Source organism: Danio rerio, chromosome 19 (genome assembly GCF_049306965.1).
Source record: "Danio rerio strain Tuebingen ecotype United States chromosome 19, GRCz12tu, whole genome shotgun sequence".
NCBI lineage: Eukaryota > Metazoa > Chordata > Actinopteri > Cypriniformes > Danionidae > Danio > Danio rerio.
In genome coordinates this window covers 11,958,691-11,983,415 of record NC_133194.1, presented here as the reverse complement: position 1 = coordinate 11,983,415, position 24,725 = coordinate 11,958,691, and the positions used below count along the sequence as shown (strand labels likewise).

Here is a 24,725-nt window from a genome sequence, read left to right as displayed (position 1 = left end):
TTTTTGGTGCATTAATTACTATTTGGATATCCACAGTTTTACCATATGAAACTATACATATAAACACCTTGTTAACGTTATTTATCTACAGTATGCCTGTTTTTTCTTACCTCACACTTAAAAGGTGTCTAGACAGACACTTTACTTAAATTTCAGTTTGTTTCATATATGCGTGACTGTCTGACTTCTTTAAGAAACAGTGATGTTTTTGTCTACATTCTTGTTCAGTTGGTGTGAAAACCAAAACAAAAGAGATGTGAACAGTGATTGAAGTTGTTTGTCCCTAACAACGTTTTTCCTGAAATTGAAACCTATAAAAGAATTTCGTTTTTGGTTACAATAACATTCTCTTGAGAGTCATTTATTCATCAGGTAAATCTGCACTGATTAAACAGAGCACAGACACAAAAGTTATCCCTAAACTATAAGCATCACAAAGTGAACGGTCTAGCCCAGGGGTGTCCAAACTCAGTCCTGGAGGGCCGGTATCCTGCATAGTTGAGCTCTCTTCCTGTCTGGAAATGTCTGGTATACCAAGAAAGAGCTTGATTAGCTGGTTCAGGTGCATTTAATTTCGGTTGGCACTAAAGTATGCAGGACATTGGCCCTCCAGGACTGAGTTTTACACCACTGGTCTAGCCCCATGAAAAGACACTGGTATCTCAGACCCACATTTTTGGACTCACAACTTAAACGATGAGACATTCCATGGTGCAAGGAGTATGAATAAACATAATTTCACTATAAATGTAATTTACAAACAAATAAATACAAGTTTGGAAGAACATGATGAAGCAATTGCCATTTAAATTTGTGACGGCAAACTGTTTTAATATTTAAATATACACTCACAGGCCACTTTATTAGGTACACCTTACTAGTACTTGTTGCCTTCAGAACTGTCTTAATCCTTCAAGGCATAGATTCAACAAGGTACTGGAAACATTCCTCAGAGATTTTGGCCCATATTGACATGACAGCGCCACGCAGTTGCTGCAGATTTGTCGGCTGCACATCCATGATGCGAATCTCCCGTTCCTCAACATCCCTAAGGTGCTCTTTTGGATTGAGCTCTGGTGACTGTGGAGGCCATTTGAGTACAGTGAACTCATTGTCATGTTCAAGAAACCAGTCTTAGAGATTATTTGTGCTTCATAAAATGGTGCATTATTCTGCTGGACGTAGCCATCAGAAGATGGGTACACTGTGGTCATAAAGGGATGGACATGGTTATCAACAACACTCAGTTTGACATAATTCTCAATTGGTACTAATGACCCAAAGTGTGTCGAGAAAATATCCCCCAGACTATAATACCACCACCAGCTTGAACCGTTGATGCAAGGCAGGATGGATCCATGCTTTCATGTTGTTGACATCCGAATGTCGCAGCAGAAATTGAGACTCATCAGACCAGGCAAAGTTTTTTCCAATCTCCAATTGTCCAATTTAGGTAAGTCTGTGCGAATTGTAGCCTCAATTTCCTGGTCGTAGCTGACAGGGGTGACACCCGGTGTGGGTTTCTGCTGCCTTAAGGTTCAACGTGTTGTGCGTTCAGAGATGCTCTTCTGCATACCTCGGTTGTAACGAGTGGTTATTTAGTTAGTGGCTGGTGAGTGAGTGTAGTTTTTTTATGTAATTTATAAACACTTAAATATATATTCTTGCTACTAGTACTTTTTTTTTTTTACATATCAGTATCTCTTCGGTTAAGTACCACTTAATTAGCTAACAGGTCTACAAGTGGTAAACATTTAGTAGTTAGACACCAATACTTCTTGATCAGATATTAGTACCTGTTCATTCAATGCATAGTTTACACAAACATTTAAATTTGCTCATTATTTACTCACCCTCAAGGGGTTCTAACACTTCATGAGTTTCTTCATGAGATATATTCGGAATAAAGCTGAAATCCTGACTTCCGTAGTGGGGACAACAAAAAGCCTACTATGGAAGGCAAGGCAAGGCAAGGCAAGTTTATTTATATAGCACATTTCATACACAATGGCAATTCAAAGTGCTTTACATAAACAAGAATAAAAGAAACAAGTAAAATAAAAATAAAAACAAATAATAAAAATGCGTAAAAACAAAACATAAAAACAGGTAAAATGTGATATAAAAGAATGAAGAAGAAGAGAAAAACATGATAGTGCAATCTGTCGGACGCAGCACAGTGCTCATTCAGTAAAGGCACAGCTAAACAGATGTGTTTTCAGTCTTGATTTGAATGTGCCTAATGTTGGGGCACATCTGATCATTTCTGGAAACTGATTCCAACAGCGAGGGGCATAGTGGCTAAAAGCCGATTCACCCTGCTTTGACTGAACTCTTGGAACTTCTAGTTTATATGATCGTAATGATCTGAGTGATCTGTTAGGTTTGTATTCAGTGAGCATATCTGTGATGTATTTAGGTCCTAGGCCATTTAGTGATTTATAGACCAGTAATAATACTTTAAAATCTATTCTGAATGTAACTGGCAGCCAGTGTAAAGACCTGAGGACAGGTGTGATGTGCTCTAATTTTCTGGTTCTGGTTAGAATTCTGGCTGCAGCGTTCTGGATGAGCTGCAACTGTCTGACTGTCTTTTTAGGAAGACCAGTGAGGTATGGAAGACAATCATGTTTCCAGCTTTCTTCAGAGTAGCCTATAGTATTTTGTTCAACAGAAGCACTAAAATCTCAAAGATTTAGGGAAAAAAGCGAGCAAATGATGAAGTAATTTTAATTTTGGGTGAATTATCCCAAATAATATACTTATTAGATACAGTTGTTCTTTAAACTGGTAGTTAATAGTAGATGCTATTGTTAGTATGCTAGACTACTATGTAATAAACATTATAGGTTATTTATTTCTCAGTGAATGATAGGTAGCTATTGTTTCTATTACTAACTTAATACCACAAACTATTTATTTACAAGACACATATTATTTTTAGTTACTCCGTAGACAATTAAATAGATAGCCAATGTTACTCGTAACTTACTTGTTACTTCAGTATAGTTGTTCAGTATAGTTATACATTAGAAATCAGGTATAATATTAAAACAATTAATTTCACACATTTTTATAAAGTAAAATGTTCTTACCTAAATGTTCTAAAATGTGGCTTACCGTGCTATAAGGATATTAACCTGATCTGCCACACCACATGTTGGCGCGACAAATTTACAAAAACATCTCGACGGCGTAGCCGGCAAGAGAAGAAGCGACGACAATGTCGACCAATCCGCTGTTCTGTTACAAATTTCGTCCATATTTTTTTCATCTGTAAGCCAATCAGCGACGCTGTCACTTGGAGAACAGAACTAGAAGATTTCCAAGATGGTGCTGGAAAGTACTATGGTCTGGTAAGAAATAAACAAACGCTTTACGTACGCTTAATGCGTATTTTATACTCTCACGATGTATTGTAAATGCGTAGGTTATTCGCTTTAGAGCGCTTTTGAGCTCTTAGTTGTGAAAATTAAAGAGAATTGAGTTGTCGGTTTCTGGCTAGAATGACATTCTCCTGAGTCATTATTCATCTGTCAGATTACCAATAAAAAACGAACCAGTAACACACAAATACATTAATGACACATTAACAATGATCACTTCTTAGTACACTCAGTCTTGTAGCATCTTATTTAGTCTACTAGAGGCGTCTCAGTCCCTAAGCTGTTGGCCAAGCAACCTTAAAGCTGTCTAGGTAGGCAACCTAATTGAGGTAAAGTTGGTTTTATATTCGCATATTGGTTCAGTGACAACTTGTGACATGCTCAATATGTTGTTTACCATGTTACTTTGAAATATTGTGTCTGAAATCAGATGAAAGTATGACTTGATAGCAACATTAGCACTATTTATTTGACTGAATACTGTACTGTTAATAGTTATTGGCTGCTAATACGATATTCCCTTTTAGAATTTGCTTACTTTTCTGAAATTAAATTGTTTAGGAAAAACCAACCTTACCTGAAAGTCAACCTATCGATTTTTAAGCAACTGTTGCCTAATACTGGGACCCGGTTCGTTTATTCTGGTTCTTATGTAGTGAAAACCACCATGCTGCTTGTGTTTACCCCGTTTATACTAATACCAGGGTTCAACGCTACGGATTTTTTCTACTGGTCCGATCGGGCAAGTGGTTTAGATTTTTACTTGCCCTGCCAAAATTTTAACTGGCCCCACCAAAAAAAAAAAAAAAAGGGAAGTTAATAGTTTTTTTTTAGCCTCATATTTTAAATAATGTGTCAAAAATAAAGTCTGTGAATCTAGAATTTCAATACTTAAAAAAAACTGTAAATAAAAGTGTTATGCAAACAAATAGAGCAGTATGGAAAATGTGGAGGTATTTTATTGCGGTTTGAAATTATTTAACAAAAGGTGGCTGACTTGTCAAACTGACGGCAAACTCGCTCACTTCATTTTTATTTTGTCGTGTTGTTCCCATGTAAATGTCTCCTGCCAAGACGTTAGAAACAGACATTTTCTTTTAGCCTTATAATTTGATATTGCTGCTATGTTGCTGTTTCTACTCTGTACTGGTTGTTACCAGGTTACAAAAAAAAAAAAAAATAGCATGGTCAAATCAATTAGAAAAGAGGAACTGGAAAGTAATATGTTGTTTACGACATTACAGAGAAGGTAGCGTGTAAAGACCTTAAAGCACAAACTTAAAATGCACCAACTGACAAATAGTCACAGACAAGTTAAATGTTAGTGGCAAGGCATCACTGTTCCAATCGGGCCAGTAATGATGCGGTCTACTGTCCCAAGTGTCTCTCACGCTAGCCCTGGGCCACCGGGCTGTCCTTATTGTTGAGCCCTGCTAATACACTTGTTGGTTTTATAATCCCCCATATTTTATTGAGTTGGTTTTATATTCCCCCATTCAGATATAATTTCAGAAAACTGTTATTTGCATATCCTTAACAGGGAAGTCATATTAGCAGCCAATGACTATTAAAACACAACATTGTTCACAGTAAATTAAACAGCGCTAATGTTGTTTTGAAGTCAATCTTGCAAACATTCAGTGTTTGTTTCATAAATATTTGCCTTCATTCTATTATTGTTTTGCAGTGTGGACAACAGTGAGTACATGAGGAATGGAGATTTCCTGCCCACCAGGTTACAGGCGCAGCAGGACGCCGTCAACATTGTCTGCCACTCAAAGACCCGCAGCAACCCAGAGAACAATGTGGGCCTTATCACAATGGCCAAGTAAGTGTCTGTGTTGGTGTTTTTCCTATGTGTATAATCAGTCGGATGCTGTTTCATGTAATAACAGACATTTTGGTTTTGTTCAGTAATTGCGAGGTCCTCACCACTTTAACACCAGACACTGGCCGCATCCTTTCAAAGCTCCATGCGGTTCAGCCTCTGGGAAAAATCTCCTTCTGCACTGGCATACGAGTGGCACATGTAAGTACATTTATAATCATTTATTTTAATAGATAATGTTTTTTTTTTTATTATTTAAACCAACTGTTTTCTAATTGAATCAGTTTTAACACGCAAGTTATTTGTGATGATAAAGGTTATTTTTCAGCAGAACTACTCATGGTGTCAGATGATCCTTTATAAATCTTTTGAATATGTTGATGTGATTTACATTTTCTTGTTGTTGTTTGCACATCTCATTTGCACATGTGGTGTTTGAGAGACGACCTCTGCAAGCTATGTTGCCAAAAGGGAATACTAGCACACATATTGTCAGGGTGTATAACATCTTTAACCCAGGGTCAATATAGGTGGCAACATGACAAGGTGCTCTTGACCCTTCTGCAAATGAGCAGGAGAGGCACAAGAAGAAGCATGGTGGTACAGATAAGAAAACCATCAGCTTGAACAAGGAAGGGGCTAGGCCTGTCACAACTAAGGCAGTAGCAAAGTCAAAAAAGATTTGGTTTACACAGCTCTTCATCCAGATATTTTCTTGTGGTCAGATAAAGACCGTAAAATCATTTTAATTGAGCTGACTGTGCCATGGAGGAGGGTTGTGTAGAGGCTCATGAGGGGAAGGCTACCAAGTACACACCACTAATCCAGGAGTGTAAAAACTAAGGTTGGCATGGCTGTATCCTGTGGAGGTGGGGTGTAGAGGCTTTCCACCAAAGTCAGTATGGCAATTGATGTCAGCTTTAGGCATTGAAGAGAACAGCAAGAAATAGGGGTGTCAAAAATAATTGTTTTTTCGGTGCACTGCGATGCAGACGCGAACAATTCGGTATCGGTTCAGTAATATTACTTACTGACGTCTTTTACCTCATATGTGCTCTGTCGCGAGGGAGGCGATCGCGAGTATTTACAGCGCTTTAACTACCTAAAACTCATAAACTGTGCACAATTTCACTGTGTGTGTTTGCTGGATCAGTCTTTCACTGACATATACAACAATAGCCCCTATTTCACTGAGATCGAGAGAATGAAAGTAGCCTACTCCATTTCTCTCTCTCTCTCTCTCTCTCTCTCTCTCTCTCTCTCTCACACACACACACACACACAGTGTCCCATTTGACCTCGGCTGTTTTACAGCGTTACTTTTGCATCCAGAAACGAGCGCGTGTCTGCAGAGTTTTCTCCACCGTGTCTATCATACATCAGCTGTGAGATCGCCGCTGCCGCCTGCCGCTTATCAGCATCACTCATCTGTGAAGAGCGCAGTGCGCAAGAGCCAATCGCAACCGTTTTTTTTTTTTTTGAGGGTGTGACCAATCAAAGGGGTGTAAGAGAACTACACAAGGATCAGAAATTGAGCTGGATATTTATATTTGTTTATATTATTTGCTAAATGCTCGCTTTGTTTAAAGTTACAGTTTATATATCTGACTGTTTGTATTAAATGACAAAATTGTATTACAAATAGTATATAAATATATTCATACATTTTAATACAAGAAATGCTGCTGTGAAGAAAATATAAAACTGTGTATGGAAAGCACCGTCAATGCACCGTGATGCACCAAAATATCGAATTGAACCGAATCAATGGCATGATAATCCGAACCGAACCGTGAGACTAGTGTAGGTTCACACCTCTAGCAAGAAATATGCTGCTCGCAGGATGGGAGAAGAAACAGAACGAGCTTTATGCTGGTTATGGAGTAAAAGAGAGGAGGGAAGCTGAGTAGATGGGCAGTGGCTTGGCCACCACTGCCGAGCCACCAGCTGGAGAGTGTTGTGGTAAGGATCAAACACTCAGGGAAGGTTGGGAACCACCTGATGACATCTGCTTGTGGCAGAAAGCTATGGTTACATAGTGGCGTAACCAATGGAAGCACCAAAATAGGTGGATGTCACAATGTTGTTATTATTCTTAATGTTTAGAAGAGTTGTGTAAACTCAAAACTCCATTCAAAACGTTGGTGTAAAATAAAACTAACCAAAAAAATAAAGGAAATGTTTTAATTTAGCAAAAATATATTCAATTGATTTTGGTTACTATTTTATTTTTTCTTTGACAAATGAAAAGGTTGTTCTGTTCTATATTATTCATTAGTCAAAACTCTGGAAAAACATAATTTTTTTTTAATGAAGAAATTAGAACGTTTATGTACAAATATGTGCAATATAGACCATGAAAAATTGTATTTAAAAAACAATTCATATTTACAGAATAATTGTTTTGTTGTAATTACAGGAAGCACAAAAACAAGTTACAGTGCTCAGCATATATGAGTACACCCCATTTTGAAAATGAATATTTTTATCCATTTGTCAATATAGATTATGTATTTTGGCGGATTTAAACAACAGATTTACTAAACAGATATGATTTATTAAAATAATATTTTAGTCACCAAACATATTTAGAAATTGAAAGATAATACAATTAAATTCAAGCAAAATATATAAAAAAAATTTCAACCTAAAAAATTTCCACTAAACTTTTACATTTTTCAACCTTTCTCTTTTTTAAAATTTGTATTTAATATTTCTCTATAACATATAAATTTGGTTGTACTAGTTTTTGGACCATTATTGTAAGTTATTTTGTTAGATAAGCTATAGATTTGGCTAATCTAATGTATATGCACAAATATGATATTGTATAGCTTCCTATTAAAATATATTAATTTAAAAGAGAGATTTTTGATGGGTGTACTAATATATGCTGAGCACTGTATGTGTTGTATTTGTTATGAGCATAAAAGCAGGTACCAATTAATAATTGAAAATGGGTAATTGACCACCAAATCAGGATATTGTTACTAACAGATCATTTGACACTGAAGACTGGGGGAATTGCAGATGAAATTCAGCCTTCGGATTTTAGTACAAAAAAAAGTTGTTGTTTTTTAATACACTGACGTTTCCAATTTTGCATGCCTGCATCTAGCTGGCACTGAAGCATAGACAAGGCAAGAACCACAAGATGAGGATTGTCGCTTTTGTGGGCAGCCCAGTAGAGGACAATGAAAAAGATGTATGTTGTTTTATTATATTATTATTATTATTCAGAAATGGCACTTTTCAGCATTCTGTGTAGATCAAACTGGTAAACTAATTTCACAAACTCTCTTCCAGCTGGTGAAGATGGCAAAGAGGTTGAAAAAAGAAAAGGTCAATGTGGATATAATCAATTTCGGAGAAGAGGTGATTGGCATTGCTGACATTTCTTATCTTTTAAGCAATTATATATATATATATATATTGTGTGTGTTTGTGTGTGTGTGCGTGTATATATATATATATATATATATATATATATATATATATATATATATATATATATATATATATATATGTATATATATATATGTATGTATATATATATATGTATGTATGTAGTGTATACAAACACACACTACTCGTTTTCAATTCTTTTGTTTGATTAATCTGTTCAGGAGATGAACACAGAGAAACTGACTGCATTTGTCAACACTCTCAATGGAAAAGAGGGCACAGGTTCTCATCTGGTCACTGTGCCTCCTGGGCCGAGTCTTGCTGATGCCCTGCTGTCTTCTCCTATCCTGGCTGGTGAAGGTGGCACCATGATTGGTCTGGGTGCAAGTGACTTTGAGTTTGGGGTGGACCCCAGTGCAGACCCAGAGCTGGCCCTGGTAAGATACAATTTAACATAATATGATATAATAATATCTTTATATAAGAGTATAAATTAGACCAAAATTATTTGTAGATTTTATTTCCTTTGATAATTAAATAATATTTAGCTTTATTGGTATTTATATATTATAACTCTAAAACTACCAGTAGGTGGCGGCAAGGCTTTTCCTCAGCACTTGGTCCTATTTTTCAACTTAGTTTGGAACAGTTTTATTTGATTGAAACAAAAAACAAACACTGTGCCTAAAATGTAACTTAATATTAACTTCTTGTTTGTTTCATCTAATTTCTGATCATGCTTATGCAATGATAATGAAACCAGCACTCTTAATTTTAAATGTAAAGTATGTAATAATGTCTTCATCACTTTATAGGGGATTTTGTCTGCTATCTAGCAAACTATATTAAGCTGTGAATGCTTTTGGACTGGGGTGATATTGTATAATGTCAGCTTGTACATCAATAAAACAACAATCATAATTTTATCAGTAAACATCTCTAATGAAACCATTTATGTTTATTTTTTCTTGTGTGAGCACTAAAGCTCTGTGATTCTTTTAACATGGTTCTTGTCTGTGCAATGCTTCCATTATTACATGATTTCACAAGAAGGATTCAAATGCTTAAATTTACTAGCAACAAATTAAAAATATTGTATAATGCAGTTTCAAATTCCATTAACATCCAAATTGGATATTTGAATTTAAGTTTCTCTCCATCTACAGGCTCTGCGTGTGTCTATGGAGGAACAAAGGCAAAGGCAGGAAGAGGAGGCTCGCAGAGCGGCCGTCCAATCAGCAGCTGAGGCTGGCATTCCCACTACAGCCAGTGATGGTAAGGATGTGTGTGGATGTTTAAAATAGTGAACATTGGAGTTCATGGAAACTTTAGGCTAGTATAGGTGAGATTGCAGGTCTCAGGATCTACCAAAATATCAGTGTTTGGTTATGCTGATTAGCCTGACCCTTTTGGGAAATCCTGCAACTACATCATTTGGTACCAAAAAGTATCCATTTACAGCCTTTTTTAAATATATGATTTGAATTTCCATCATAAATAAAGTAAATAGTTGGCTAGATTTTAAAGCTTAAAAGGAATTTATTAAATGGATTGTCAGTATTAAGCTTGATAGTTGAATCCATTGATTTTCAGCAGCATTTTCAAGGACAGCACATGCACTTAATACACTTCATTGAACATGTACACAGACATCACCTATATACTATATAACTGCAGGTTAACTGTATTTATATATAATTAACTGTTAAAAGCTATTAGTTACTAGTTCAAGTTATTAGTAACTAATAAAAGTTATGAAAACCACTGTATTTTAATGGAAAACAAGTTGAAAGGATACAGGAATATAAGTATCTTGGTACAATATTTGATACCACATCAAAGTTCCAGCAGAACTCAAACATATACTGAGAATTTTTATACTATTATATCCAGAGTATATTAAGCTTTTCCTTTTTATGCTTGTTCTCCTCACTTTCCGTTAGAGACAAAAATCGCCTACAAAACTTAGTCAAGACTTGCTCCAAGATTATTGTTTTACCTCTGCGGAGTCTAGCAGAGTTACATGAACAGCAAATATTAAGGAATTAAGGCTCTTTTGCCATTGTAAGGTTTAGAAGCATCAAATGCTCTTCTAACAGATATAAACTTGCCATTGTTTCTGAGGCAATAAGACTTTACACTCTTTAATTTTTAATATATGGGTGCTATGTTTTTAGTACTATTTATGAAGTTATTATGAAGCATGCTAGATTTGTGTTTTTAATACTATTTGTAAGTGATTAGTCTTTTTATGTGTTTTTTGTATCGTGAAATGCTACTCTCCTAATATAATGGCTCCTAGTGGGATTAATAAAGTTTTTAAACCTAAACTACAGTAACTAATAACCTTAAAGGGCCATGAAACCCCCTCGTTTCAGCAGGGTGTTTTCACACCTCTACTTTGGAAAAAGTCAGAAAAGTGGGCGTGTCCAGCTCTGTTCAGGGGGGAGTGTCGGAGGAACTAAAGTGGGATGGTGTGGGAGTGTCTATTTGGGCACGCGCGAGTTTCAGAGTCAAAATACACACACACATACATACACACACACACACACACACACACACACACATACAGGAGAAAGTGATGGTGTTTAACCTACATGGACATCTGTAGTGGAATTATTTGCCAAATTATTAAATGGTGGACTTTAACTGCAGTTTGGCTCTTTCATTCAGGGAATTCATTCATACCCCTCGCGACACACGAGATATTTGATTCGAGGAACTGCTCTAAGCGTGTATTTTTCATGCAATGATTTATACCGCACGGCGAATGAGAGAAAAAAACCCTCCGCATTTCCCAAAAACTTAGATGCACACTACAGGTAGTGTCAGAAAGCCGCGCGTGTTATTCCGGTCACTAAATGCGGTAAAAACCCTACACGAGGTTAAAGTTTGGTTGTGGTGCTAACGTGTTTACACTCTGTGCAATAGTTTGTTAGATACGAACAAACTGAATAAACAAAGAGCACTGGTCGCTCACTTACCAAATCTGTAATCACCAGCAACTAGAGCCGCGTCTTTATGAAGAGAATACTACAAACGAATCCAGCTCTCAGGTAAACAATAATCCTTCTTAGACGCGTAAGTTATTGTTGTCGAGCGTCGCGTACACTGTTAATCCACACGTGACTCCAGCTGCGCTCTCACAGAGAGAAAATGAAAACGAAACTTAACTGCAGCAAACTATAAAAGCAACACTTCACGCTTGTTTTGCCAATACAACGTGGCGTCTCTGTCCTGAAAACACGGTGATAGTAATGAATATTAATGAAGTTGCACAATAGAGCGCGCTGATTGGTTTGAACCAAGCCTTCCTCATGCATTAATGCATCACACTGTAAGACGTAATAAGACACACTCTGACACAGACGTCCAGTCTGCACGCTGGAATACACGCTATTATGTCATGACCGTGACGCAGCTTCAAAAATTCGTTTCAAACCGGAAGTACGAATTTGCTTGAAATAACGCAAAAACAACCAATTTACACTTTTTAGTGAAATATAGGTGTCTTAATAGTGTTTTTAGCAGTGTGGGACACATATACGACTGTCAACAGCTCAAAAAATGTGTTTTGGTGTTTCGTGACCCTTTAACTTTTTTGCAATAATGTGCACCTTTTTAAAAGCTGCTTTAAAACCATAATTATTGTGAAAGCACTATGTTCTTGTTTATATAAAGCACTTTGAATTGCCACTGTGTATGAAATGTGCAATACAAATAAACTTGAGTTGAATTTTATTTTTGGCTTCAGAATCAGAGGAAGCTCTTTTGAAGATGTCTGCATCTCAGCCTGAGAGTGGTGTAGCTGCACTTCCAGACTTCAGCAGCATGACGGAGGAGGAGCAGATTGCGTATGCCATGCAGATGTCCCTGGCAGGGGGAGGTTCGTCCATACAACTTGTTCAATGTAGAGCTAACATGCATGGGTTGTAAAGTTGACCCATTATCTCTTTTATGTCAGAATTTGGAGAATCAATGGATACGGGAGCTCCCATCGACACTGCAGAATCTAAGGTAATTAATCTATTGTCTGTTTGCCTTTAACAATCTTAGTGTACTAAATGAAATACAATTATCAAAATATTTTTTTCTCTTATAAATGTTTTGCACTTGACACAACATTATTTGTTCCCTTAATGCTGAATTTTCCCCCTCACATATTTCAACTACAGGAAGAGGATGATTATGATGTGATGCAGGACCCAGAATTCCTGCAAAGTGTCCTGGAGAATCTACCTGGTGTTGACCCCAACAATGAGGCCATCCGCAATGCAATGGGATCTCTGGCCTCTCAGAGTGGTAACAAACCAGAGGGGAAAAAAGATGATGAGAAGAAGAAATAACTGTTTCTGTTTGTGACCGACGCACAAGATATTTGACATGAAATGAGTCAAGAAGCGGCCAGCAGAAGTCCATTAAGATGCGTATGGATTTGCTAAGATATTAAATAGCAGATTACTGCAATGTTGTGTGGTACCTCACAAATTCACACATGGCTTGCTTGCTTCCTCTTTTGCTCTGTTCACAATTGATTAAATATTTGATAAAACCCTGCAAAATTTGATCTTATTAGTCTTTTGCTTTTTTCCTGTGCCGTTAAACCATGACATCAGATCAAAATACATGTATTACCTTGGACTGCAGGTTGAATGAGGCAATAATGAAAATACACATGAAAAATTTGCTAGTATATTTTATTTAAAAAAATGATTTGAATGAAAAGTATATAATTTTTTAAAAGCAGACAGTTTTTTTTTTCTAGAAATATTCAACTGATCTTAAGATCTACATATTTGTACAATATACTACAGTATGTTTAGCCACATCCACACATTCATATATGACGTCTCCGATATTTAACCATCTCTTCTTACAGAATTTAGTTTTGGAGCTTGTTAATACAATAAATCAATTCTACAGGGGGAGAACTATCAGGATGTGTTGTAAAGCAGGTTTGTGTATAGCTATTAAAGATATTGTACAGAACCACACCTATCACTGAAGGCACAAGAGGAGATATCAAGATGATAAATGAGCAGTACATACATAATTAAAGATAAGGCATAGTTACAATCCCAGTAGTACAGAGTCTCTCAACTCTTTAAACCCAATGAACGTAAGGGTTGAAAGAGAATATAATGAAGAGTCACCTTTTTTCAATGTGTCAGTTGACCATTTTGCCAATAATGGCTTCAAACACCCCAAAATAGTTCTGTGGCAAAACATTATGGATTATCAGTGTATATATGTATCGCCCAATGCATGAAGTATGTAATGTTCATAAAGGCTTAAGACGCTGGTTAGTTTTTCAGTACAGTCCGCGCATTCAAAACTCTCCACTGACTCTTGCTGAACAAGTGTTTGAAACTCCATATCAACATTTCTTTTCAAAAATGTAGATCTTGTCTGATACTTGCGGCCGGTATTATCTTGATCATCTGCCGTCTCCTTTATGCCTTCATTTAAACTTGCATTGGTCGCTTCCTGGTCTGGTGTGGCCTGAGGTAGAGGTGTGCTATCAGACTGAAAAGTGATTTCATTTTTTGGAAGTTCAGGACAGGAATTCAGCTTGGTTGTTTTCTCCTGATCTCGTGTGGCCTGAGGTAGAGGTGTGCTGTCAGAGTGAGAAGTGATTGCATTGTTTGGAGGTTCAGTATTCTGAGCATCCAATGCCTCTATGTTTTTATCAGGGTCCAAATTAATGACCGGAGGCTGTACTTTACGACTAGGGGGCACGTAGAGCTTGTCTGGGTGGGAATAAAGATAGAGGGTGTCATCATCGGGGACGCTTTCAAGATTGAGGTCTGATACATGATTCTTTCGAGTGGAGGGTGTAGTAGGTGATTTTGGGGTCGGTACTACTGCTGGACGGACTACAGTCTTTGCATCTCTGGAATGGCAAATCTGATGAGCATAAAGCAAATCTCCTGTTGAGAAACTAGCTTTGCACTTCTTGCATTTGTGAGGAAAACTGAGTGGCTTCAATGGAATATCAGGGAGGGCAGGTCCAGGGCCTGTTGTGTGTGTCTTCAAATGTTCCTTTAGGACTCTTGAATTAGTGAATGGGAGATTGCAAGAAAGACAAATGTGAGAGGTAGAACCATTGTGCAAGAGACTGTGCTTGATTAAATTACTCAAATTACTGAAAGTCTTAGAACAGACATCGCATTTGAGACTTGTACGAAGGTTATGAGACACACATTGGTGAGCATGTAAGCTTGCCTCCTCAGTGAAGGTTTTAGGACAGAGTGTACAAACATACGGGCTGTGCCCTGCATGAGCAATCATATGCTCCTTAAATGAACTAAAGAAGCGGAACTGCAGATTGCACTGACTACAGGAGAAACCGCGGCTTTTTAGGCGATGACGTCGCTGATGTAACCACAGTTTACTCCAGCTTTCAAAGAACTGTCCACAATGTGTGCAAGTATATCTGAAACCAGCAGCATGAGTTTGTAGATGAACACTTAAAGACTTGTATTGCTTGAATCGCTGTCCACAACGTGAACATTTATAATTCCAAAGACTTGGAGAGCTACTTGTGGAAGCAGAGATAGCTTCACTAGGAGCTGGTAATTGGTTCCTTGGAAGAGTGATGGGTGACTGGATAGTAATAGTTTCAGGAAGTTTTTTAAGAACTTTGTTATTTCTTTGTACAGGTTCCGCGAGCTGTTCTGAGCTAGTCTGCTTTTGAGAATTCTGCCGAGTTCCTGTACTTGGTAAACTTTGAGGTGACCGTGAAACTCCTTCCGTGATTTCTGAGAGTGATGTACCACAAATCTTATCCTCTCCACTTGACTGGCAACAAACCTCACAATGAACATTCATCTCTGAATCCGTCTCATAACACTGTCCACAAGAGAAGCAAATGTATGGGGGGGAGCTGGTGTGTGTTTGTAGATGAAGAGTGTATTGGCACCATTTCCTGAAAAGCTGTTTGCATATTTGGCACTTGAAGAACACTGGTGTGTTCACTTGACCATCAACTCCTTGACTTACAATAAAACCCTCGATGTTACTGTTTGCCTCAACATTCTTCCTTGCAATGCAGGTTTTGGATGCTTGGTGCATTCTAAGTGCAGACAGGTCACTGAATGCATGACTACAGTGAAAACAGGAGAAGGGGGTCTCACCGGCATGGTTTTGAGAATGCTTTTTCAGGGCTCTAAGTTGATTAAAGCCTTTCCCACAAATCGAGCAAGCATATGGTTTGACAGGCCAATGTGTTTTTTCATGAGCTGTGAGGCTTGATGGATTCCAAAAGTTCTTTCCACAGTCTTTACAAGACAAGGGCTTTTCCATTTCATGTGTCTGCATGTGAATCTGCAACTTGTCCTGGTTTACAAAGTTTTTCTTGCAAATAAGGCATCTGTAGTTGTTTGCAGCCTCTGAAGACTCATTTGATAAAGCATTTCTCTTGCTCCTGAGGTCCTTCTGTGGTTCACTGTTTGCTTTTGATTCTTTAAGGTGGACTTTAAAATGGCATAGCAAATCTTCTTTCTGCATGAACCTATGATTACAGCAAGGACAAGGAAAAGAGGTATCTTGGGTATGTGCAATATGGTGTGACTTCAGTTTTGACAGTTGAGCAAAGGTTTTTCCGCAGATCTTGCATTTGTACGGTTTGTCACCTGTATGAATGCGCCGATGAATGGTGTATGCTGTAATATGTCGAAAGGAAATGCCACAGTATTTGCATGTAAGAGGTTTCTTTACAATTTCTGTTGGCTTGGATTTTAGTCTTTGATCAAGAGATGGTGCTTTAATTCTGTCTCTTTTCCGACCACGATTTCTTCTTTTCACGACTTTAGTTGCTTTATTCTCAATCTTTATATTTGCCAGCATACCATCTTGTACAGTAGTTTTCTCACAGAGTTTCAGATTCTCTGCTACTCCAGGCATGGGCAATGATGTTTTCCCTTCCCTGTTGAAAACTTCTGTGGCATTTTGAGAAAGGGAAGGCTTGTCTGCTTTTTGTGAATCTTTGAGTGACATTTCATATAATCTGCTAGATACTCTCAAGTTTCTTATTGGCTTTTCAATGTTCTTCTCTTTTTTACGCTTAGGAGAAGGACTATCTTGTGACAAAGGATCAGTAGTACTCCGACTGGAATCTGATGGATCATTTCCCAATTGTTTGGTAACCCTTACAACACTGTTTTCCACTTCCACAACCTTTCCCATTTTAAGAAATTCAACATCTTTCTGCATCACTGAACTTTCTGCTACGTTGACAGTTTTTTCTGTGCTGTCCTGACTTGAAGAAAATTCTGAAATCTCTACAGACGAAGAAGGGTTGTCCTCTAAATGTGCTACAAATACCATGTTTTTATTGTTTTTTTTGGGAGGTCTTCCTCGTTTTCGTGGCCTTTTTTCAGTGTTGTGGTCTTCACAATCAGTAGTTTGCATGGGATTAGAAAGAGTCTCTCCAAGTCTAGCTTGACGCTCAGTGATGTCTGAAATGTCTGTATTCTGATTTAAAGTAGGTCTTCCTCGTTTTCTTGGCTTTTGTTCAACTTTGCTTTGGTCTTCACAATCAGTTATATCCATGGGACTCGTAGGAGTCTCTCCAAGTCTTGTATTACACTTATTAATATCTGAAAACTCTGTGATCTTAACTGAGGAGGAGTTTCCATGTTTTTGTTCAACATCGTCTTGGTCTTTACCATCAGTAGTTTGCATGGTCCTAAAAAGAGTTTCTCCAGGTCTTGTATGACTCTCAGTGATGTCTGCTATTCTGTCATCATCAGACATTTCCTCTTCTTTAACTTGAGTTAACAGGACTACCAACATCTTTTTCTTCTGACCAACTTTTTGACTCTTTGTCTTAGGAGTTTTTCCAGCATGGAGGACTGTAATTCGAGTCTCTTCCTCAACTGTATTATTTTGAACAACCACAGCGCCATCCTCTACAGGTTGCTGTGATCCAACAGTATTTTTTATATTCTCAGAGTCTACCTCCCTTATGATAGATGCCACATCTGAATGTTTGTCCTCACTTTTGGCTGCCTCCAAGGCAATACTTTGTTCAATTTCTTCTTTATTGAACAGTTGTTTTCCTCTGGTTTTCTTTGCCTTCTTCGGTGAGCTCTGAGGACTTGGTTCATTGATAATGAAAACCTGATTTTCCTCATTACTTTCAGCTGTTTCATGTACAATGTCTGTTTTTATGCAGGAACTTTGTGTTAGATCTTTACCCAAAGACATCGGTGGATGTTCAGTATGTTCCTTAAGTGAAACATTTCTGAGTGATGTTCTCTTTTTAATGCACTTGCTTGTCTTGTCTTCTGACCTTGAGTTTGTCATATTAATTGACTCTGAATTTTCTTGCTGCATTGTATCTGGTTTTCGAAGATTTCTGGTTGTTTGAGTAACATGAGGTTTGTGTTTAGTGGCCTTTGTATCCCCTCTTTTTGTTATCCCCTTTGTCTTATTTTGGTCGAGATCATCCGAATTATCAATCTCTGTGGCTGCCATGGAATCAAATGGAGGGATTTCTTGTATTGTTTGGTCATCTTTAGGTGTCTGTTGGCTGACACCTGAATATTCAGATACTTTAGCAGGCACAGAATCAGCTGTAGAAATGTGTTCAGTAGGTTCACAGTTGTCACTGATTGTGTCAAGTGTTTTTCTTGTTCTAAACCTTCTTTTATTTGGTTGTGCAGTGCTGGCATCAGGTTCTGTCGACTGATTCAAAATACTTACTTGAGGGTTTTGGTCTGCTACAGGTAAATTTATGGCTTCATGATTAGTATGTGGCATTTTCTTTTTTGGTGACTTCCTCTGTGTCCTAAGAACAGCAGAAGACTCTGCTTCAGTTTCTGCAGTTAAAACAGGATCTGCTTGTTTTGGAGTGGCTGTAGAAAGCTCCATGTCCAAAAGAGTAGTTTCATTGTCATCTTTTTTAGTACCTTTTTTTACAGATCTTTTTCCTGTGACAGTCTTCATATCGGACGTGAGTAGGTTTTCTTTAGAATTTGAGGGTAAGGCAGTATCCTCTTGTGGGAACACATTGGGTATTATTGTTGGCTTTATATCTACTTTTTTCCTTTGCCTTAAAGTCATAAGGTTGTTATGAATGTCTGAAGATTCAGACTCTAAGATTGAAACAGGATCTATTTTAATTGTTGAGTCTAGTGAAGACTCTGTATTCAGTAGACTAGCTTCATGCTTATCCTTTTTGTCTTTAGAGACCTTGTTAGTAGGGCTAACCTTCTGATGTATTTGAAAGTCCACTAAATCTGTGCCATGTTCTGAAAATGTACTGAATTCTAAACTAGAGATGGGCTCTTGGGTTAAAGTTGGATTACTACCTTCTTTCACCAAGGTGTTTTTGCTGACCTTAGAATGTGATGTATAGTACTCTTCTGGTGACAAGACAGTGCCTTGTGTATCAGAGCTTTTTACCATTAAATGCTTCCTTCTTTTCTTCAGTTTCCTTTTAGAACCAGCTTTCCTGTTGACCCTAGCATTTGATTGCACTTTTTCCTGAGTGGCGTCAGAGCAGCTATGGCCTTGTTTTTGTGAGGTCTCTGTTGGATCTGTCACTAGCTCAAGTTGTGATACTTCCAGTTGTGAATGACAAGAATTTCTTTTAGATGAAGGTGAGTTTGCATCATCTGTATTGTCCCCCTCTTTTAATGGTGGACTATCTTGATCAGGCAATGAATTGTTTGGATTAGCTCCTTCGCATCCAGTTGCGCCTAGTTTCACAGGGGTGTCTAATATATCGGTTTCATACACAGGACAGTCCTCTTTTTTACTATGCATTGGTTCAAATAATTGTTCAAGCTCAGTTCTTTTTCTTTTTCGTTTCTTATGGATTTGCAAAGTTTTCTGCATGTTATTTTGAGGGGAGCAGTCTGTCCTTGATGTGGGAGAAGATGGAGCTGCCTGAATACTCTCAGTTGGTGGAGGAATACTGCTTTCTGAAGTGACACTGCGAGGATTCTTTTCACTTTTCTCAGAATTTTGCTCCTTTTGTTCACAAGGCAGAAGAATTGCATTTGGACTTTCTTGGGTTTGTTTCTCCTGGACATGAATTTCACATTCATCTCCATCTTTTTTCAGAGTTGAGGTCAGCATCAGTGCTTCATCTGTGTTTGAATTGTTCTCTTGAAGACAAAGCTCATTTAATGATCTCTTTTCCCATTGCTCCACTCGAGAGTCCTTACATTTAATATCCGTGTGATTTTTGTCAGATACAACAGGTTGATCTGGAACTGTCTCAGATTCTGAGGGAGAGTTATGAATTTCAATAGCAATTTTTGTCTCCACCTTTAGGTCGGGTTCAACATTATTTGTTTTAATTGATATCTTTTCAGCGGTTTCAAAATTTTCAGGCTTAGATGGAGTGCTTTCAGAGGTCTCGTGTTCCGAGTTCCCACATTTTACCATAGCTGCATTTAGACTGCTCACTGAGGCTATAACAGGTACATGATCATGAATTGTTTCAAGTTTACTTTCAAGGTATTGATCTTTGGGCAGACATGTTGTAGTTTGATTTATTACTGTACTTTTAGAGACCTCTAGATTTCTAATGTTTGCTTTCTCGTCCTGCACATCATGCTCTGAAGAATGATCATGCGATTCAACTGAAGTTTTTCCATCTGTGACCTTTTGAAGATCAAGATGATGTAGCCCATATACAGAAGCAGGTCTGTGAACATTTTCATTGTTTACTTTTGAATGGTTGAAGGAAGTGTTTGTGTCTTCAATTTTTGTAGGACTGACATCTTTACAAGGATTCTCACATTCTTCTGTTGCTCCAGGGAGGGTGGGTTCAAAAGAGTGTGTGACCAAAGGAATTGTTTCGCTTTTTAAAAAACTATCCGATGAAGAAAAAGGAGAGTACAAACTCTCGTTAATTCCTGGTAATAAGCCTAACTCATGTTCTCCGATTCCAGTCATTTCAAGTTCTTCTTTTCCAAAAGATAATACAGCATCCAAAGAGATTGGCTTCTCATTATTCCCCTACAAATAAATTAAACATATGACATTATTTTAATTATTCATTCATATAAAATCGGCAGTCAACATATTTTTTATATCAGAACCTACCATTTCCAAAACTTCTTTCTTTGGACTACTGTCATCTGATACCATTGGAAAAAAAGAATCAAGTTCTCCTTTTCCTCCTTGCCCCTCGATTAATTGGGATTCTTCCATCTGGTAGTTGTCATTAATTGCAACTTTTGCCTCAGTATCAGGTCCTTCATATATAGGATTCAAGTCCATCATGGGCGCACATACACCCATTGATAAAGTTTGTTCCATTTCCACTGCATCACTCATCTCTAGAGCGTCTTGGATTAGAGATGTCCAGTTACAGTTTCCTTGGTCCAATTCTTGATCCTGTAAAAAAGAAATATTATTGGGCTACAAAGGAGAAAATGTGTAAATGTAATATTTGATTTAGAGTTTGTGCTGCTTAACTCGCATACCTTTTCTTGTGGCACATATTGGACACATCTTAGAGGAAGCAAATCTGGGACACTGTCCGTTTTCTCCTCTGCTATATTATCATCCATCACAGTTTCAGGTTTCATGAGACAATGGTTATCCAGAGAATATGGATATTCAACAGACGTTGTAGTTGTTGTTATTGATTGGGAATTTTCGTGGTAATCTGGTAACAAAGCCTTGATTGCACCACTCATATAAGATGACAGGGGTTCTCCAGAAGCAGAGTCTGCTCCTATTAAATCATGACTCTACAATAAAATAAAACAAATGTTTTAGTTTATAAACATTGAAGTGAAAGCACCCTGATGTTGCCATTCAGTTTTACAATTGAAACCTTTATTTGGCAACATTTGGAGCCAGGTTCTTTGAGTGTACTTCTGATTTTTCTCTATAGTTCCCCTCACTTTATCATAATGTATAAAATTATAATGACTGAAACCTACCTCCTGATGTTCCCCTGCTGCATCATAGGGAACGCTGCAGTGATGGCTTTTGTGTTCGTTCCACGGTGGTGACTCGCCATCCATGATACCCAAAATGGCTGATCTCAATTAAAATAATTTCATAAAATGCCTGTTAGGGGCTAAACAAATATTAGATTTAAGTTAAGAAATCATATTTATAGAGACAGTTCATCACACAATAAAAATTTGAAATTGTTTATGGAAGCCATTGCTTTTCATGCATTTTGTCCCCTTACAGATGTTTTTGTGAGTTCAGCCTAACATAGAAATGCATACAAACTTTGAGACTAGCAAATAGTGTGTAAATGATGACATTCCTTTAAAGACAGCTAGCTAAAAGCAACTCACTAATTAATGTCTGATCTCATTTATTCACACAACAAAAACTAGTATTTCAACAAAAGGTGGCACGGTGGCTCAGTGGTTGGCACTGTCACCTCATAGCAAGAAAGGTCACTGGTTCGAGTCCCGGCTGACTCTAAGCATAAAGGGACTTCATAAAGGGACTTTCTTTTTGGCTTAGTCCCCATAGTACCCAAACACTGGGAAACATACACTCTTGCATTCACACACATACACTACGGCCAATTTAGCTTATTCAGTTTACTTATATCACATGTCTTTGGACTGTGGAGGAAACCCACACGAACACGGGGAGAACATGCAAACTCCACACAGAAATGCCAACTGACCCAGCCAGGGCTTGAACCAGCAACCTTCTTGCTGTGAGGTAATTGTGCTACCCACTGCACCACCATGATGCCCCCAAACAAAAATTACTGAATGAATTTTAACAAAATTAAAAGTCATATACAGACAACAAACGAAGCAAAGCATGATATAAATAGCATTAAACAAACGTAACGGACATTGCAGATGGCATTTTATTTTGCATTTTCATTCCATTTCAGTCAATTATTATTGTTTTCTGCTGCATTTACAAATTTAATGTTTTGTCTTTTTTATAGGCAACAGTGTTGATTATACTGAAGTCAAAATCTTAGCATTTTTAAACCAAAAATGATGGTATGCTTCTTTATATGTCAAAAAACAGAACACCTTTTTGACCATCTAGACCAGGGGTGCCCAAACTCGGTCCTGGAGGGCAGGTGTCCAGCAAAGTTTAGTTCCAACCCCAATCAGACACGCCTGCGCTAGCTAATCAAGCTCTTACTAGGCTTTCTAGAAACATCCTTGCAGGTGTGTTGAGGCAAGTTGGAGATCAAATCTGCAGAATATTGGCCCTCCAGGACTGAGTTTGGACACCCCTGATCTAGCCTGATGAATAAAATTGTAACTCTGGACCACAATTCCAGTAAATAGTGTCAATTTTGGGATATTTAATTTTGTGGTTTGTTAAGATAGGATGATATTTGGGTGAAATGTAACTATTTGAAATGAATTTCTGGAAACATCAAAATATAAAGAAAATCGTGTTTACAATTGTCCAAATTGAGTTCTTACCAGCGCAAATTACTCATAATAAATAATGTTTGATATATTTTATACTGTAGGAAATTTACTGACTGTCTTCACTGAGGTAAAGTTGGTTTAATATTCGCACATTCAGACTTTCTCCTTAATTTCAGAAAAGTGTAATTTACAAATTCTAAACTGGGAAATTATATTGGCAGCCATTGACTATTGAAATAAAACAGTTCAAAGTCAATTAAATAGTGCTAATAAAATTAAATAGTGCTAATAATGTTTTGAAGTCATACTTAAATGTGTTTTCAGACCGAATATATAAATTATTGTGGTAAACAATATTGGAACTGTTAAAATGATTGCATGTGCAAATATAAAACCAACTTTACCCAACTTTATGCTTTATATTCTAATGATTTTTAATTTGAGTCATTACAATAAATTTTAGGCAATTTTTTTACAAATGAACATTAGGTTTTGTAGTCCACAGCCACAATAGTTACGGTCCATTTACTTAATTATAAAATAAAATCCTTGCTAATCTCAAAGTGGCATTACAGTAAGGCTTTGCTTCGTGCATTTTAATTTCGATCCATTTAAAGTTCAACTGTTCTTGATCTACTTTACAAGGTTTTCTCTCTCACTGATACACCAAACATAACATTGCAATAATTATTAAATCATTATTCGTTAGGAACATAATGTAAATTTTAATGCATAGTGGGAGGATGAATGTCTGCACGTCATCAAACCACTTTCAAAACGAGAGGGGGGAGGATTCAGTGAGTTTGTTGTGCAGTCGACCATAAACGATTCATAAAAACCCTTTTACTAAGTTACGAGTACACATATAATATTTAAATAGCAAATTTGGGTTTTTTTTTAATTTGTTTGTTGGTCGGTTGCTCCTCTTAGCTATATGCTAACTCGCAAATTAACCTTACTATAAAACATAAAAACATGCAAGCAACACGAGTTATATGGATGCCCAGTTAAAACCCGACAGTCATCTGCTGGTTAAAACGTATGAAGTACTTTGGATAGGCAATTGCTAAAATAATTATTAAAATAACCTAAGGACTCTTCAAATCACCGTTAAAACTGGGCTCGTGCACTCACCGTTGCGGACGCGCGCTTGATCCCAGGCTCGCGCTCGGTCATGTACCTCGTTATTTATCATCGGAATGAGTCTTTCCGTTAATCTTCCAACGCTTTTCATGTACGGATATTCTTGTCGTGTAATTATTTGTCGCGTTTAATACATTTGCATGTGTTCCTCGTGGTGGTCTGTTGTGGGGTCCTGGTGTATCCAAACACAACATCCGTGTTAGACCGGAAGACCAAGGAAGTGTGTGTGTGGTGAGTGCGTGAGACTTCGCGGGATATCTGTGTTGTGCTTGAAGTGGATAAAAGTTAATTATTATTTTGGAAACAGCCACAAAATATATTGTTGGTGTTATATATGTGGGTGAGTTATAAACAACGATGCCTAATTAACTGAAAAGTAGAATCGTCGTTTAAAAAAACTAGTTAAAATCGTTTTAAGAATCTAATGTTAGTTTACATTACATTTTCTTAAGCTTGTTTTAAGAATATTCTTATTGAAAACTTCTTATGCAAACCTTTTCCCCTAAAAAGTTCAGTGAATTAGATTTTTTTCTTTTATTTACAGTCCACAGCTGACCTAACCTAGCCCATAAACCATTTTAATGTGGCGATGTCACTGCTCCATAAAAATAACCTGCT

The 24,725-nt window shown here is 37.4% G+C and overlaps 3 protein-coding genes across 7 annotated transcripts in view; 2 read left to right on the top strand and 1 right to left on the bottom strand.

Moving 5' to 3' along the window:
- The first annotated feature begins 3,313 nt into the window (after nucleotides 1-3,313).
- Nucleotides 3,314-13,183, top strand: psmd4a (proteasome 26S subunit ubiquitin receptor, non-ATPase 4a). The gene is made up of 10 exons (NM_001002112.2): nucleotides 3,314-3,356; nucleotides 5,074-5,214; nucleotides 5,301-5,415; nucleotides 8,333-8,419; nucleotides 8,521-8,589; nucleotides 8,841-9,056; nucleotides 9,786-9,894; nucleotides 12,374-12,505; nucleotides 12,584-12,636; nucleotides 12,795-13,183. Exons 1-10 carry the CDS (start codon nucleotides 3,331-3,333, stop codon nucleotides 12,963-12,965), a joined length of 1,119 nt encoding a protein of 372 aa, NP_001002112.1. The 5' UTR covers nucleotides 3,314-3,330; the 3' UTR covers nucleotides 12,966-13,183.
- A 119-nt stretch (nucleotides 13,184-13,302) lies between these two features.
- si:ch73-347e22.4 lies at nucleotides 13,303-24,313 on the bottom strand. 2 transcript variants are annotated; one of them, XM_003200556.6, is made up of 5 exons: nucleotides 24,099-24,313; nucleotides 21,531-21,670; nucleotides 21,066-21,335; nucleotides 20,683-20,976; nucleotides 13,303-20,595 (listed from the first exon to the last, which is right to left on the bottom strand). In XM_003200556.6, exons 2-5 carry the CDS (start codon nucleotides 21,612-21,614, stop codon nucleotides 13,858-13,860), a joined length of 7,386 nt encoding a protein of 2,461 aa, XP_003200604.2. In that variant the 5' UTR covers nucleotides 21,615-21,670; nucleotides 24,099-24,313; the 3' UTR covers nucleotides 13,303-13,857. The 2 variants fall into 2 exon arrangements, with proteins under 2 accessions (XP_003200604.2, XP_073787636.1); XM_073931535.1 differs by lacking the exon at nucleotides 24,099-24,313 and adding an exon at nucleotides 22,818-23,055 and having other exon boundaries at nucleotides 21,531-22,610.
- The window catches only part of si:dkey-3n22.9, a 57,293-nt gene continuing 56,880 nt past the window's right edge, over nucleotides 24,313-24,725 (top strand). For 2 of the 4 annotated variants that reach the window (XM_073931538.1, XM_073931540.1), the window contains exon 1: nucleotides 24,313-24,338. The gene's annotated coding sequence lies outside the window, so the exon portion shown is untranslated. Of the gene's footprint in view, nucleotides 24,448-24,725 lie in introns of all 4 variants that reach the window. The other 2 variants (XM_073931537.1, XM_073931536.1) reach the window with 1 other exon arrangement.